Genomic DNA, 17,548 nt, shown 5'->3' with positions numbered 1-17,548 from the left:
TGGAACATATGGAGGAAGAATTAAGAAAGATGATCACAGTACTAGAGAGCGGAGAAAGGCGTTGAGTTTTAAGGTTTGGGTTGTAAGAATGAGATGAAAGAATCTTGAAGTAATGGTTTTTTCTTTTTTTGCCTTTGAATTGTTTTTTTTCTCTCTCAGCAATATAAGAAATGTATTGTGATGTGTTCTGTTTATTACTTTCTGTAAAGTGATACTTACTGATTGTTAATAATGTGAACGTTAATAAAAAAAAGGTTGAAACATGTATGTGAGTGGGTTTAATGGCTTTGCATCTCATCCCAGCCTCTGTCTAAAAGCTGTGTTTAAAACAGCATGCATTGGCTTGAGAATTTGCTTGTGTAATACGAGCTTGAGACAAAAGGTGGCACTGAGTGCTCGTTTGCATGTCATTTCCCAGAATCCCTTGCTGCAGTGGAAGCGCTGTATGCTGGGTGATAATGGGGAAAGACAGGATTGCAGACCTGTCTAAGACATGCAAATGAACATACAGTAATATTTACAGTTTATATATATATATAAATATATATATATATATATATATACATATACATATTCTGTTGCGGCCCCTTTTAATCTCCTACATCCCCGAATTTTTTCGGGGATGTTTTCCGAATGTCTCACGCACTTTGCCGCATTTTGCCGCATTCATGGCGAGACAGCGCTAATAGCGCTAATACAATGAAACGCCCGCGGTGCCTAAAAATACCGGGACATGCCGCATCTGCCCGCGGTTTTAAAAACCGCGCCGAAACGGCCGCACGAGGCTGAAGGCGGCCGCCACTGTACATATACATATACATATATATTTATATATATATATATATACACACACATTATATATATAGATTCTACCTCCTGTATCTTCTGTTTCTTCTTCTTTCTCTTTCTTAAATCGGGAGTCGCTAGGCCCCAAGTCTGAAAAGGTTAAAAAGAAAGCAGAAGAAAATAGCAGTGAACCCCCTTTCCAAACCCCACTAGCAGGGAAGGGGTTAATACAGCATTACTAGGAGACAGATGCTCAAAATTAGTTCTGTCAGCATCAATTAAATGCCCCAAACTGCATTTTTGTGTTGCTCAATTTGGCTGGGGCTGGGGGGTGGGTGGGGTATTTGTGCTCACTTTCGTGGCTGGGGGGTCACGTGGATTGTAACTGTGCTGCTCCCGTTCCCAGGCCACTAAATTAAGCTGTAAATCTCCCAGACAAGAAGAATATGGCCGCCTGTTCTCTCTATCAGACACCTTGGTGGCCATGAATGCAGATCCGCCAGCATTTTGCACGTACAAATAGGTACTGCCGTCACCCCTCGTGCTGGATGGGGGTCCTTCCAATCAATACCTATGGAAGCCCCCTAAGCCAGGGGGGGTGCTCAACTCCAGTCCTCAAGCCCCCCCAAGAGGTCAGGTTTTCAGGATATCCCAGCTTCAGCACAGGTGGCTCAATCAGAGCCTCCTGTGCTGAAGCAGGGACTGATTGGTCCACCTGTGCTGAAGCAGGGATATCCTGAAAACATGACCTGTTGGGGGGTCTTGAAGACTGGAATTGAACACACACACACACACACACACACACACACACACACACACACACACACACACACACACACACACACACACACACACACACACACACACACACACACACACACACACACACACACACACACACACTTCTTCTTAATGGCCTTTCAGGACAAGCAGTGTACCTGCTTAGTTGGAGGGTATGTACAGTATGTGTGTTTCTTTCCAAGAAGCTATAAATAATTGAAAGTGAAAGGGGGGTCCCTGGAGCCGGGAGCAGCACGCTGAACTCTGCGGGACCTCTGGAGCCGGGAGCAGCACGCTGGACTCTGCGGGACCCCTGGAGCCGGGAGCAGCACGCTGGACTCTGCGGGACCCCTGGAGCCGGGAGCAGCACGCTGGACTCTGCGGGACCCCTGGAGCCGGGAGCAGCACGCTGGACTCTGCGGGACCCCTGGAGCCGGGAGCAGCACGCTGGACTCTGCGGGACCCCTGGAGCCGGGAGCAGCACGCTGGACTCTGCGGGACCCCTGGAGCCGGGAGCAGCACGCTGGACTCTGCGGGACCCCTGGAGCCGGGAGCAGCACGCTGGACTCTGCGGGACCCCCGGACTCTCCACAGTAAATACAATTCATAATGTACATTGTAGGAGAGGTTTCTGCTTTAAAGCGGCAATCGATACCGGCGGATTTTGTTGCGAATTGCTTACATTTTTTACATAGCATTTAAGAAGGGGGTCTCCGGTAGCTGCTCTCCTCAGCTAGCAGGGTTCACATAATGGCCGCTGTTCAAAGATTCCTGCGGACCAATAGGAAGCCGTGACATCATAGGTGCGACTTCCTCTTGGCCCATATGATGCAGAAGCTTTAAACCTTACTGCCCTGCTTGCTGATCCAGGACAGCTACAGGCGCCCACTACGGAGGTAAATATCTCTGGAAGCAGAGGGTCCCCAGAGCTGAAACGAATGGGGTTCAACTCCGGAGACCCTCTTCTACAACTCCGGAGACCCTCTTCTACAACACCGGAGACCCTCTTCTACAATTCTCCATTAAAAAAAATTCACCCGCGGATTCACGAGCCTGGATTGCTCTTTCAAAGCTCCCCTAGAAAGCCATTTTTGTATTATTATTATTATTTTACTCCCCAGCACATGAGACTCTTCGGTGGCACAGAAACAGAACTTAAACCTCCAGAGAAGGAAACTCCTGCAGAACAAGCTGTGACATCATCGTGAGATGACATCATAGCTCTCTATTCAGGAAACTCCTGCAGAACAACGCTACGCCAATATTTAGCTGTGACATCATCGTGAGATGACATCATAGCTCTTTATTCAGGAAACTCCTGCAGAACAACGTTACGCTAATATTTAGCTGTGACATCATCGTGAGATGACATCATAGCTCTCTATTCAGGAAACTCCTGCTGAACAACACTACGCCAATATTAAGCTGTGACATCGTGAGATGACATTATAGCTCTCTATTCAAGAAACTCCTGCAGAACAACATTACGCCAATATTTAGCTGTGACATCATCGTGAGATGACATCATAGCTCTCTATTCAGGATACTCCTGCAGAACAACACTACACCAATATTAAGCTGTGACATCATCATGCGATGTCATTACTGCCCTCTATTCAGGAAACTCCTGCTGAACAACACTACGCCAATATTAAGCTGTGACATCATCATGCGATGACATCATCATGCGATGACATCACTGCCCTCCATTCAGTTCAGTTGTGGGGGGAGCATTCCCCCCCCCCCTCCCTGATCAAACTCTATGAAATAAAATAGCAGAAGGTTTGGAGCAGGACAGAGTGCTGCGGTAGCCCTGCTAATGTTTTCTGCAGATCTTAGCAGAGTGCATTTGGATTGTGAATTATGCGTGTCCCACTCAGGTTATTCCGTTACAATCTGTTCCGAATCGGGGAAAACAACACAAATCAATGTTATTTACAACTGTCTTCCCTCGTCCAAGATTGTCCGAGATAATCGCGCACCTGAAGCGCTGGGCCTCTCACGCACCTCCCCTCTCGCCTCCATTTAAAATGACGTTTATACAGTAAACCTGTCGTCACCTCTGTAATTCTGGATCTGTTCCCCCCCTCCCCTGTTATTTGCAGAGCGCAGGCCAAAGCCATTAACCCTCCCAGTGCCAGAGCAGAACAACTCATTGCTATTGGCTGGAGTGTGAGGCGCCCAAGTCTTCTCTCTGATTCAAGTTCAATAAACACATTTTTGTTTTTGTTGATGTCCTCTTATGAGAAGCATTTTTATGCTTTAAACAGCAGTCTGTGCAAATCGACACTTTTATTTTTAAGAGGTTTCGTCTTTCCCTTTCCAGCACTGGTTTTATTTTTTCCATCTGACGCTTTTGTTCAGGAAATGCAAGCATTTGAAATAATAAGTGGTTAAAATGGAGCTCTCTCTAGAGCCCAGTGCAGTTCTAAAGGTTACCACGATAACCTCCGAAGCTAAACAATTAAGAAAATCAGGATTTTTTTAACACCAGATAAACATTTAAAAAAAATAGCAGGACATGCTCAGGGGGAAGATATGAGTTAAACCCACACAGGATTGCAGCTTTAAGTATAACTTTCCAAAGCGATATCTCTATGTATTATGAAGGCCAAGAAAAATTTATTTTGATGCAAGAAATTTTAACCCCTCGCTGCCCGGCACTAGCATTGCATTATTTAAAAAAAAGCAGTTACAGAATTTCTACTAGCAGGTGCACTAATAGGAGGTTCAGCACGTTCCTTCCATCTGATTCAGATCTTTAACCCGGGAACTTGTCTCACCTTGGAGATGGAGTGGTTCAATTCCCGGTGTCAGCTTCTTGTGACCTTGAGCAAGTCACTTTATCTCCCTGTGCCTCATGCACCAAAAACATAGATTGTAAGCTCCACGGGGAAGGGACTGTCTCTGTAAAGTGCTACGTAAAACTAGCAGCGCTATACAAGAACATGCTATTATATTATTATTACCTCGGACCTGACAGAATTGTGTGAATCCAAGACGATATAAAGAGAAAAACAATGATATATCCCAATAAGTTCTCCTGACGACTCCCTGCAAATCATAATTGATGTGCAAGAGGGGGAAATAGTCGCAAATTTCCCAGAGGTTGACGGCAAAATGCAGGAATATGTAAATAGCTTTATACGCGGTCTCCATTGTAACGTTTCCTTTTTTTTTGATAAGGGTAAAAATATCAGACGTTTTCCTTAAAAACAAACTCTTTTCCAGTCTAGTGATTAAAACATTTACATTTGGTAAAAATTGTCTTTAGCCAGGATTGAAGCCGGGGGTCTCCGTAGGCGAACCCCGTTATTTTCAGCTCCGGGGACCCCCTGCTTCTGGAGATACTCACCTCCGTAGTAGGTGCCGGTAGCCGCTCCTGCTGAGTTAGCTTGGGCTTTAAAGTTTAAAGCTCCCGTGTCACGCTGGCCAATAGGAAGCTGAATCTGATGACGTCGCAGCTTTCTATTGGCTCGCAGGGTGCGTGAGCTTTGAAACGACAGCATAATGTGAACCCTGGTAGCTACCGGCACCTACTACGGAATAAAGTATCTCCAGAAGTAGGGGGTCCCCGGACCTGAAATTAAAAGCGTTCAGCTCCAGGGACCCCCTGCTTCAATCCTGGCTAAAAAAATGTTTTAAAAAAAGAGCCTGGATTGCCGATTTAAATGCAAATCATACCATTTTGTTGAAAAAATAATTGGACATTTCAGAAGTAAAACTAAAACAGTAAATATATTCATGAGCATTTTGATTCTTGGGGGGCAGAACCCTGTGCAGGTCTATCTGGCAGGGAAAGGGTTAACTGCATTTTGTTAGCGGGGAAACTTGTCTATTTTGGTAGCCCTGTTTTGTAACAAAGGTAGCAGCTTCACTGAAATACACAGTGAGACGGGATACATTTAGATTAATGACAAAGTAAAAAAAAAAATGATTACTTGTTGAAAAGAACCCAGGAGAACGAAAACATTTCACGTTAAAAATGAAGTGTCAGCTAAATGAAGTTAAAGAGAAACTCCTGCTGGAAAAGAACTGGGCTGGCATGTCTAATAAAAAAAAACCCGGGGCCCAGGGGGAATTAATTACACCAGCATTACAGGAAGAATTTGTGGAATTACTAAACGTGGCGGCACAGACCAGCACGAGAAGACGGGAGCGAACGGCAGGAGAGTCTGCTCGTTTGGAGTTGATATGAAGGATAGTGTATTAGTATAATAGCAGTGCAGACGCTACAATGAAGGATGTCGCTACCATTGAGGAGTCAGCGTATCAGGCGGGCTTCATTAATGTGGTGGGGGTCCCGCGATGATTTCTTATTCCATGTTGGGCAAACAAAAGATGCAGCCAAAATTATTTTCCCAGAGCAAACAGGGACAAGGTTTAGGGAGGCAATGGGAAGCCCGCGGCGGCTACAGGAGATCAGCTGGAGCCGCTATGGTCAATGTAAATGGGGCTACGTTTGCAGGGGCTCTCGTGTAGGGTGCAGTGAAAGTGTGTGGGGCGGGGGATGGGGAAGCAGCTAGTTACATAGTTACATAGTAATGTTACATAGGTACATAGTAATGTTACATGGGTACAGATTAATAGTACATAGTTACATAGTAATGTTACATGTTACATAGTAAGGTTACATAGTTACATATTAATGGTACATAGTTACATAGTAATGTTACATGGGTACATAGTAAGGTTACATAGTTACATATTAATGGTACATAGTTACATAGTAATGTTACATAGTTACATCTCATTATTGCATAGTTACATAGTAATGTTGCAAAGCTACATAGTTACATATTAATGTTACATAATTACACAGTAGATGAGTTTGGAAAAAGACATATGTCCGTCAAGTCCAACCTATGCTAAATTTCGACGACAGATACTTATCCTATAGCTGTACTTACAGTATATTGATCCAGAGGAAGGCAAACAAAAAACCCCAGTGACACATCATCCAATGATATCTCATAAGGGGAAACATAAATTCCTTCCTGACTCCAATAATGACAATCAGATTTCTCCCTGGATCCACGTCCTTCCCATGTTTACTTATTTGGTTTATCCCTGATAACTAGTGATCTTCCTCATTCTGACTTCTTCCGTGGCACATTTCCTATTCTCAGCGGCACGAAGGACCAAGCTCTCTCCAAACCTGGGCTGGTTTTCTCGCTGCGAGTTGGGGCATTCCTTACAAATGCAGGGCTATCTCCGTTAAATTAAGGACAACTGCCAACCCTGTTTAGATAAGCGTCTGTGCCAAAGGTGAAAAACTCTCCGTACCAAGCCACGTACATTTGAATGAGATTCATGCAAGCTCCGACTAGATAGTTAAGGGCTGTTATATAGTGTGTGTGGCCATGCATGCGTGTGCCTGTGCGAAGCCGCACACGTTTTGTGTATATACTGTGCGCGACTGTGTGTGTATGTGTATGCATGTGTATATATATGTGTGTGTATGTATGTGTATATATGTGTTGGGAATGATTAAAACAGCGCAATAAATGCAGGACATTTGAAAAGAAGTAAATTTTTTAAAATAATTACCCAGTTGAATGCAACGATGAAGCCATCAATTATAAAAGCATTGTTAAATATAGTGGTCTACACACATTATGTTAGTTGTTAAACCTCTCTGGACTATAAATCCTATAAGTCAGCGATACTGCAGATCTGTGCCTTATCGCACAGAAACTACCACTGAACTCAGTTTCCCTGCAATAGAGCCCCGATCAGCATTATCACAGATCAATTAACAGTATTTGAAATGGGTCACTTTTTTAGAAGGTTGTATGTAGCTCAAAGATGTTTGGGCTAAACTGTTCTGCTGGTTGTTAAAATAAACATTATATTGCCATTTTTTGGGATCTGGATGCACTGTGCGTTGTTAGTACTAATTCTAGATATTTTTGTAACAGTGACAATCTGTACCAAATGACCTCACAGCTGGAATGTATGACATGGAATCAAATGAATTTGGGATCTTCACTTAAGGGGTAAGGTTGTATTTATTATTTTATATTCTTTGTCTTGTTTACATTCTTTTTTTGTGTGCAGGCACCTCAAATTAAGAGGGTAGTAACGCTATGGAAAATGTTTCATTATTGAAACAAATGTTAATCGCTGTGAAATGCGTCTGGGTCTCGGATGTGTTGAAAGAATCACTTTTTTAAGCAGCGTCCAAAAGGACTTGAACGAAACCCATCATGTAAGGCAAGGGAGGCCATCTCCAGTCCTCAAGGGCCACCAACACGTCAGGTTTTCGGGATATCCCTGCTTCAGCACAGGTGGCTCAATCAGTCTTTGACTGAACTACTGGTTGAGCCACCTTTGCTGAAGCAGGGATATCTTGAAAACCCAGCCTGTTGGGGGCCCTTGAGAACTGAGAGCTGGCCTCCCATGATGTAGGGTATGCTGGGTTTTGCTTCAATACATCAAATACATTTCCTCAGGCAATAATATGAGGAATTATTACATAGATTAGTCCTATGGAAGGCGCTAATGGATGCATAATATTGATATTTCACCTCTCTTACTATTTTTGTACCCTTTTAAAGTGCCAGTAAAACGCCCAGCTCTGAGCTGGCACTCAGCCGTACCAAACTTTAGCATAACTTTTAGAAGAAGCTATAATTAGGGGTAATTCTGGGTATCTAACAGCCTTTATCATGTTACTATCATTTGGGAAGAAGTGGGATATAACCCAGGGGTGCGCAAACTTTGCCCCCCCTGCGCCCCCCTTTCTGCACTCAACCCTGCTTGCGCCTCCCTCCTTGTCTCCGACATCAAATGACGCACAAGCTCACATGACGCAGCGTTGCCATGGTGACTTGTCACCGAAGACAAGGTAAGGGAAGTTGCGGAGGCCTCACGCGATCCCCCGGCATTTAAATCCCTTGGGGGAAGAGTGCGGGGCCTCTGTAACCACCTCGCCCAGTGGTGGGGTGCAAAAATGTTAGTAACCGGTTCTTTTCTTACCTTCAGCGGCGTCATCTTCCCCCTGCAAGTCTTTCACCTGTGCGGGCGGGCGGGCAGGCGGGCGGGCTCTGGCGTCTTTCCCCTGAAAATCTTCTCAATGTGGCCGTGTGACGTCACATGTTGCCGTGTTGCCATGACAACGTGACGTCACGCAGCATCCCGTTGTCATAGCAACAGGCATCACACGATGCGGTTACGTCATGTAGCGGTCCCGCTGGCATGGCAACATGCCGCCGTTTGACGCTGCGCGGCCATATTGAGAAAATTTGCAGGGGAAAGATGCCGGGAAGATGCTGGTAGACGCCGCGCGCCACCCGCACGTGAGAGAGAATTAAGCACCAGTTCGGCGAATCCCACCACTGGCCGCGCCCCCCCCCCCCCCCCTCCTGGAAAATCATGTGCCCCCCAGTTTGCACACCCGATATAAGCCATTGTATACAGCCATATATGTTTGGCTCCTTTAGACCTACAGCGGAGATTCGCTGAGCTCTGATGCTCTGTAATCCCGTGATCCTGAGATATCCATGTAACATGTAGTTTGGCTGATACCATGGCACCGTTTATAGCAGCAGAGCATGCCGCATTGTGTGTAAAAATTATTATTTTACGTACAGGGTTGAAGCAGGCGGTCTCCGGAGCTGAACTGTGTTGATTTCAGATCTGGGGACCCCCTGCTTCCAGAGATACTGTCCTGTGTAATGGTGTTGATATCTTTGCAGGCAGGGAAACAGTGTGCCTAACATAATGGCGCCTAAAAATACCCCGCGCCACAACCAGCCAATAGGAAGCCGTGACATCAACCGGTGCGGTTTCCTATTGGCCAGAATGGCCAGGACATGGAAATTGCACAGTCACCCCTACAGAGGTAAGTATCGCTGGAAGCAGCGGGTCCCCGGACCTGAAATTAGCACTGTTCAGATCCGGAGAACCCGGCTTCTATCCTGTAATACAAAAATAAAACATGTAAACGCCATGTAGCCTGCGGCTCTAGAGGAGCTTAATTATATGAAACACTATAAGACATCGTTTGTCACCTGACCGTGAGAGGACATCAGTTCTGTAACCCAACAGTTACCGCTGCAGCTCAGTACTACTGATGTTTTACTGTCACATACCTTTAACATCACATGTTATATCGCAGCTGGTGCTAAGAAAATTGGAATAAAGTGACGGATTAATAAACACAATTTGGTGCATCCCATTATATATTAGATTAAGTGCGAGGCTGAACTGCGCCCCAGCTCCTCGTCCTGACACTCCACAGATCACCAATGGAAGTTTTGTTGCATCTGCTTCTTGCTTGCACCTGCGCCAAACGTCAGAGCTTTGGGAATTTAGTGCCTTACGTTTGATGCAGAAGACTTCAGACTTGGCAAGGATTTTTGATGCTAAAAAAAGGAAATAAAGTGATGCACTGCAGAGGCAGAATGAGATAATCCCATTATAAAAATACAGTATACTACGTACATAAGGAACTCCTCCCGTACGCTGCCCAGATCACACAGCGACGCACACAGAGAGGTGTAAAATAGCGTAATACATTCACGCACAGAACTACTTCTTTCAGTATCAATTTGATGCCAAAATGGCTTCAATTCCTCGATCCCATAGTGTTCAAAGAGAGGGCCTCTTAATCCAACCAGAGAACAATGGGTGACAACAGCATCTAACATAGTCCTCTGACATGTTGTGAACCGACTTCTCTGGTGAATAGATCAGCTCCATTATAATAATGTTTGTATAGTGCTGTCACTGGATGCTGCATAGCATTTTTGCCCTGTGGAGCTTACAATGTTGGTGCCTGAGGCACAGGGAGATAAAGTGACTTGCCCAAGGTCACAAGGAGCTGACACTGGGAACTGAACCAGGTTCCCCTGCTTCACACTCAGTGCAATTGTTTTTAGCGTCAGTGTCTGTACTCACTGAGCTGCTCCTTCAGTCCAATAAAGTGAATAGCTCTGTAATAGCTTCTTACCAGATCAGTCCCAATTAGCAACATGTAATAAAGTTCCCACATATAACTGTACAAAAACCACAAGCAAAATATTTAATACATAACAATTCTGCATTTACATTAGGAAAGCGATATATGTGACAGTGAAAAAGGAAATTACAAATAATTTGTCAAAATAAAAAATAGGATGAAATCTGAAGTAACACGGGGGGATTCAGTGAAAAAGGATTGCGGGGGCAGACAATAGTGTCCTGATCGGCACTATCACAATTTAATGAATAACCCCTGATATATGTTACTCATTTGCCCAAAAGTTGTATCTAACCCAACTTGAGATTCCTTTTGTGGGGGTAACAGAGGAGGCAGAGATCAATCTTGAGCAGGATCCCAAAATGCGAATTTGCGGCTAATAAGGACGCAAGGTTATCAGCGGGGGAAAAGATGGAAATATTACAGGAGTGCGGTGTGAAACGAATGGCATGTTCCACGTCCAAAAGTTCACAGGCTTCTTAGTAACACAAAAGTATGTGACCTGCGCCGGCAATGAGGGGTAAAGAAAGGGAATCTGGAAGGATGATCTATGGGGCTGAAAAAAGATGAAAAGCTTTTTTAAGGCCAAAGTTGCAGAATCTGTGGAAAATCAGTGCTAGACGTAGCCTCATCTCTGAGACATCGAGCCAAAATATTTATCTGTCTTCTTTTGGCTCTGAGTTACAATACACAGTACTTCTAATATCAGGGGCCATAAACTCAGGCTTCTTTTTGTCCAAAAGATTTACATCTGTAAAATATATGGACTGTTCAAAACTAATCCTTGAGCTCTTTCCACTTGCGGTGGTTCTGGTGTGCAAAGCCAGGTTATTATTGTACTGGGAGAATAATTCTAATTTAGTGTACATGGAAATATACATTTGCCTGTTAACCTTATACAGAGGCTCTGCTCCACTTTGGGATCCGCATTAAGAACAGGCCGACACTTTTTAAATTGCAGGGGGAATTTACGCAGACAAAAAGGGAAGGCGATCGGAACGGTCCTGGGCCACCTGAATGCTTCGATACCTGATAGCAATGGTCGTAAGACACTGGTCCTACCTAAATTTAAGGGGCACTTTTGTTCCCTCCCTTATGCCAAGGGCAGCAACCAGAGGTCTCCCTTGGTTTGTCATGACACAATGTTGGAGAAGAAGCCACTTAGACTTCACTTGATAAAGATCATTGCGGTCGAAACGTTGTGTTTAGCTCAATAAATTAATTGATTATACTTTAAATCCGTGTGCCCGGTCTTCCATCAGTCACAATGTTGGAGGAACATGTGCCACCTGACACGTGACCGATCACAGCAATGATGAGATTGCCGAGACACTCTCTGATTACCTTCGTACATTGTGACATACATGGAAGATCACAGGACACATTCACCCAGGGCACTCTGCTCTCGGCTGTGGCCAATCACAGTGGTCAGATAGCACAGGTACCTCCTACAGTCTATAAAACTATGTGTCATTTCCTGTCTCTTTCTGTGGGTTGTTTGTTATTTTGGAGGAGAGAGAGAGATGATATTGTGCAGAGATAAATACTTTCTTGCATTATGCCTCCATTGATTTCATTATTCTCTATTGTTATATTTTAGGGTAAATTGTCACTATAGCGAACTGATCTATTCTAATACTAAACACTACACAGAGCTAATAGATTTCTGATATTTCAATTTATTTTTATATTGTATAATTTCAATATGTTATATTTGTATGCTATATATTATTCTATATAGTTTAGATACTTACATTTCTTTTAAGTAGGTTTTTTGTTTTATATATTTTACTTATATACTTATATTTTTGGGGTTTTATTTTTCTTTCCTTAGTCTTTTCCTAGTTTATTTGGAAAACGGCTAAGACGTTCTCTGCTGGGGAAGTTCTTGATATGATGGATCACTCAGGATCTGAGTCTGATCTGAGGGATTAGATTGTAAGCTCTTAGGAGCAGGGACTCCTTTTCCTAAATGTTACTTTAATGTCTGAAGCACGTCTCCCCTTTGTGTTATTTATATAATTTATTTTTTATATGATTGTCACGTGTATTACTGCTGTGAGGCGCTATGTACATTAATGGCGCTATATAAATAAAGACATACATACATACTTACATTATGAAGACTCTGAATCTGAGTTTTTCCATTAGAGTCTTTAACTGGTGGTGCTACTTCAGATTCTGAGGAACCATTCACTAGCAGGAGGATCAAGAGACGTTATCAAATTAGGATAACAGCTGGTCCCATCAGGAGTCAGTTTAAGTCTCTTGCAGTTCAATATCTGAGGATGAGGAGGACGTGGTCCCTAAACCTGGGCAGAGTTTAGGGATAGTTTGTAGATACATCCTAATAATTATTGTCCAGAAATCCCTTTTTTAGTCCAATTGATTATTTTCAGGTATATTCGACCTGATAAGCTGTTGGAAGACATGGTCACCCAGACCAATCTGTATGTCCATCAGTGTATTGTAGTTTGTGTGGAAGAGCACACGACTGGGGTCCCATTGATACAGTATATCTGAACTAAAGAAATTCTTGGGTCACGTCTGTAAAACAACCCAACATAAGTTCCTATTGGGCTACCCACCATGTTCGGGCTACACCACTTTTCCAAAGTGAGCTCAGATATCAAATATTACTGAGGTTTTATGATAACATATCAGCTCTGGCCAGAGACCACCCTGATAAAGTAGAAGGTAGGTGCACTCACAATTACGTTGAAGACCTGCCATGGGGGCTCAGAAAGCCCTAGCGAGTTAGGGGTATAGCAAATCCTGAGAAGAAAGAAGACGGCGCTCCAGTGGTCTTGGCAAAAAATGTTTTAGTCGCGCAAAAGTACAAGGATCAACATTTCGGTCCTACTCTGGACTGTGAGACGGTGTCTGATCATGATAGGCTTCATAAGATAAAGCTACTACTTTACCACATGTTCACCAACATTTTCAGAGATCTACACTCCTACTCAGAATATCCCTTTGGAGGAATCTTCACTACGTTACAAGGCAGAGCTGTATTTAGGGAGTACACCCCTCATGTGAGAGGTTACACGCCCCTAGGTACATCTGCATATATATTTGGGAATTGACAAACAGTGAGATCCACCTAACTGTCTGTCCCCCCCCCCTGGGGCCCTTCTGGGCTTTAAGAAAAGATAAACTTTTATATGGGGGGTGTTTTATCATGGCGATAACGGGGTGTGCCCTTTTTCAGGTAGTCCTAAGCCCTGGCAGTGATTGATCATTTGGCTCCTGTAAATGCAAAAACAGTACGCAAACCTGTACATACTGTATCTGGTACCAGTGTACTCAGGGGACACTGGGCAGTTACATGAAATATTACTTTCCATGATTGCAATGACCTTGTCTGAGGGATTGTGATGCAAACTCTGAAGCTAGTTGGAATTTACGAGAAAGATATCAAGACAACCGTTTTCAACAAAGATTCCTGGATAGAACTTGATGGGGGGGGGGGGGGGGGGGGGAAGGGGGAGATATAGGTTAGTCATGTCTGAATTCCCTTGGTGTGTACTTTCATACGACACATACTTTTGCGGGAGTATACTTATGCCATGGGAAGTGTTTGGCCTGATCAATCATGGAGGTCACCTTTTGCATTAAGTCCTAAAAAAAACACTTTGAGGAATCCCACGCTGCCTGTGTTGGCTAAAACAGTATGTAAAGTCTACACAATATCTGATATCAGAATCTGAAGCTAGTGGGAAGTTATCGAGACACCTATTTTCAACAATGATCGGTGGATAGAAATGTTTTTGTGGGAGAACACATTTTTGGGGTGTTTTTATGTTATGGGAGTAGGTTTGCCTTGTCAATAGTGGGTTGCCCCTTTTGCACTCACCGTAAGATCCTAATGACTAATTTGGTGTCCTGTATTGGTCCAAGCTGTATGTAATATACAGAACAGGTATCAGGGTGTGTTCAGGGGACACAGGGCAATGGCATTTAGTATTGCTCTCCTTGATTACAGTGAGTTTGATGCTAAGCCATTAGTATAAATGTATGAGAGAAATATAAAGACTGTCGTTTCTAGCAACGGTTTCCTGCTAGATATCTTTGCGGGGAAGACGTTAGCCATGTTTAAATTCTGTGGGGTGTGCACTTTCATAAAATATGCACCTTTGTAGGGCCTTCTTATGCTTTTGTAGGGTATGGTTATGCCGAGATAAGAGACTTGCCAAGTCGTACTCATTTGGGACCATATCGGCCAAACCAGTATGAAAACCTTTACATATCAGGAATAAGGGTAAGAACATGTATTAGTCAATTTAATAAAAGGGTGGGATTTGTTAGAGATATCTCAGACATATCACCATATTTATGACATTATATATTGGTCACATGACATGCAAACCCTCCCCATGAATGATACAGATTAAAAGCTCAAATTGTGCTGAAGAGCAATCTATAGATGTCATAGGTACATGGAACAGGAATACTGCTTAAGCAATTGTATAGCCAAATGCAGCACACGTGTGGCCAGGCAGGTGGCAAGCACCATTAGCACTGAAAGGGTAACAGAGCAATTTCTGGGTTCAGAACCCCCAAATCTCAGTAACATGACTTTTTGTGGGGTTTCTTATCAATAAGACGTGGGAGTTGGCAAAGCGTGCATGTGGTACACTTGATGTGAGATGTTACATTATGCAACCAGAAATTCTGCTTGGCGGCAGCGATTCCGGTAAATGTTATCACATTCTTCGTGTTATCTGGCAAATATCCGAGTCATGAGCGGCAGATAAAACGCCTCTGCACTTAATGTGAAATTTAGGGCATTTTTGCATTCCAAGGTTATTAGCATGAAGCGCTCTTATTAACCCCTTCATTGCCACGGGGACCTGCAATGCGTTGGGTGTAGAGGTTATAATATGAATATGTTGCCAGTCTTTCGACTGAGCCACTGATTGAGCCACCTGTGCTGAAGCAGAGATATCCTTCAAACTTGACCTGTTGGTGGCCCTTGAGGACGGGAGTTGGCTGCTCCTGATCTAAGTGATACAAATGTAATTCATTGCGTCATTAGAAGTTCTGCGAAACGCTAGTGGCAGAACCAGTTAGCCTATTCTAGTTTAATAGGACACAATGGTACTTTAGCGCAGGGTCTCTGTAAGGATGGAATATGTCTTTCTGCAGAGATCTCCCTGCTTAAAAGTTCGAGCTAATCCTTTTTGGCCCATATTCACTGAAGGGTGCTAAGCGGAGCACCGTTTAGTGACGAATACTTCAGACATCATATTCGGAGAATTTGGCGATTTTGGGGTATTCGTGACTTCAGAACACGTTGCAGAAATGAAAAGCCAGTCCCAAATATTTCCCAGGTGGTGATCCATTCACCGCGTTGCAGACACTGTAGGTGACTCTTGCAAAGTTAGCTCTTTGCAGTTGAATTCATGTCTAAAAACACGCGCCACCAGCGTCTCACGCCATCCACATTTCTCAACGCAAAAACAAACAAACTTGAACAGCATTGCATATCGCTAATTATTTGTTAAGCACATGTGGAGACTACTCAAACACAGTGCCAGGTATAAGAGGCACTTTGTCCTTAAATACCATCGTACGCAAAACTCTTCACCCAATCAATATTTCCTAATGATCAAGCGCGTTTATAATAATAATAGCATGTTCTTGTATAGCGCTGCTAGTTTTACGCAGCGCTTTACAGAGACATGTTGCAGACACAGTCCCTGGCCCGTGGAGCTTACAATCTATGTATTTGCTGCCTGAAGCACAGGGAGATAAAGTGACTTGCCCAAGGTCACAAGGAGCCGACACCGAGAATTGAACCTCTGCGTCAAACTCAGTGCCAGTCAGTGTCATTACTCACTGAGCCGCTCCTTCAACCATTTGACTACTTCTCTGCCCGAGTTCTGGTTCTGTGCTACAGGAGTATTTTGTTTGAGCTTAAATCAGGTATAAAATGTTCATTCAATTGGGTGATTTCTTCTTTGTCTTTGCAGTCACGCAACAGCCTATGAAAGTGACAATCACAGCACCCCCATGTTATACAGCTGCGGGGGTCAGTACAGGATACACACACATGGCATGTTCCGGGGCATACAAGTAAGTATGATGTGATTATTACTATCGTTTATTTGTTGAGCGCCAACCTATAACACAGTGCGGTACAATGGGGTGCAGAGTTATGTATACAGTATTACATAAAAATGAGGTTACATACCAGTGAGGATAAACACGCACACACAGATACAAAGAGGCATCGGGGGCCCTGATCCGAGAGCTTCCAATCTAGAGCAGGGTTAGCGAACTCCAGTCCTCAAGAGCCACCAACAGGTCAGGTTTTCAGGATCACTTCTGCACAGGTGGCTCCTGTGACTGAGCCACCTGTGCTGAAGCAAGGATATCCTTAAAATCTGGCCTGTCGGTGGCCGTGAATGGCTGGAGTTGGCTAACCCTGCTCTAGAGGGAATGAGAAACAAGAAGGCAAAGTGTCTGCTCACCGTGGGATGGAGCATGTCTCCGGAAGGAGATTGGTCCAGCCACACAGCTGACTCCAATAAGGTTTTGGGAGGGGGATGTTACAGAGGCTGGAGATTGGTCCAGCCACACAGCTGGACGCAATGGGGCTGGAAGGGCTGGAATGAACGATTTGTAACATTATTGCTTATTGGCTTCTAATGAGAAAGGCAACACACAAAAATAACAGTGTGTTAATCCTCCCACAATGCATTGCAGGCCCTTCCGGCAGTAAAATGGTTAATAGAGCTTTGGTTTTCTGCTTACTCCAACTGGACATATTCCTGCTTTTGAACCCCGGTGTGACCTGTGACCTCTGCGGAATGCGCCAGCCACCTCCAGCTGTAGAGGACTTAGGCAAAGTATTTATTTAAACACAATTTCACACTTTTCGTTGTGTTTTCCCTTCTGGGCGCAAAATGTGTAGAGAAGGACAATGAATGGAGCAGGGGATGTAAGTAATTTCAAGACTTCCGCTGCCTCACATCTTAATCGGGTCTATAACGGTTACATATGCCTATAACC

General features: G+C 44.0%; 1 protein-coding gene across 6 annotated transcripts in view; it reads left to right on the top strand.

The window, feature by feature from the left end:
• The window catches only part of WT1 (WT1 transcription factor), a 47,586-nt gene that overhangs the window by 21,457 nt on the left and 8,581 nt on the right, over positions 1-17,548 (top strand). For 4 of the 6 annotated variants that reach the window (XM_075567346.1, XM_075567344.1, XM_075567342.1 and 1 more), the window contains 2 exons: positions 7,488-7,565; positions 16,507-16,609. In XM_075567346.1, coding sequence (XP_075423461.1) covers positions 7,488-7,565; positions 16,507-16,609 — 181 coding nt within the window. The remainder of the gene's footprint in view (positions 1-7,487; positions 7,566-16,506; positions 16,610-17,548) is intronic. The other 2 variants (XM_075567347.1, XM_075567348.1) reach the window with 1 other exon arrangement.

Source organism: Ascaphus truei, chromosome 12 (genome assembly GCF_040206685.1).
Source record: "Ascaphus truei isolate aAscTru1 chromosome 12, aAscTru1.hap1, whole genome shotgun sequence".
Taxonomy (NCBI): Eukaryota; Metazoa; Chordata; class Amphibia; order Anura; family Ascaphidae; genus Ascaphus; species Ascaphus truei.
The sequence above is the reverse complement of the archived record's forward strand: the minus strand, read 5'-3'. Positions and strand labels throughout refer to the sequence as shown.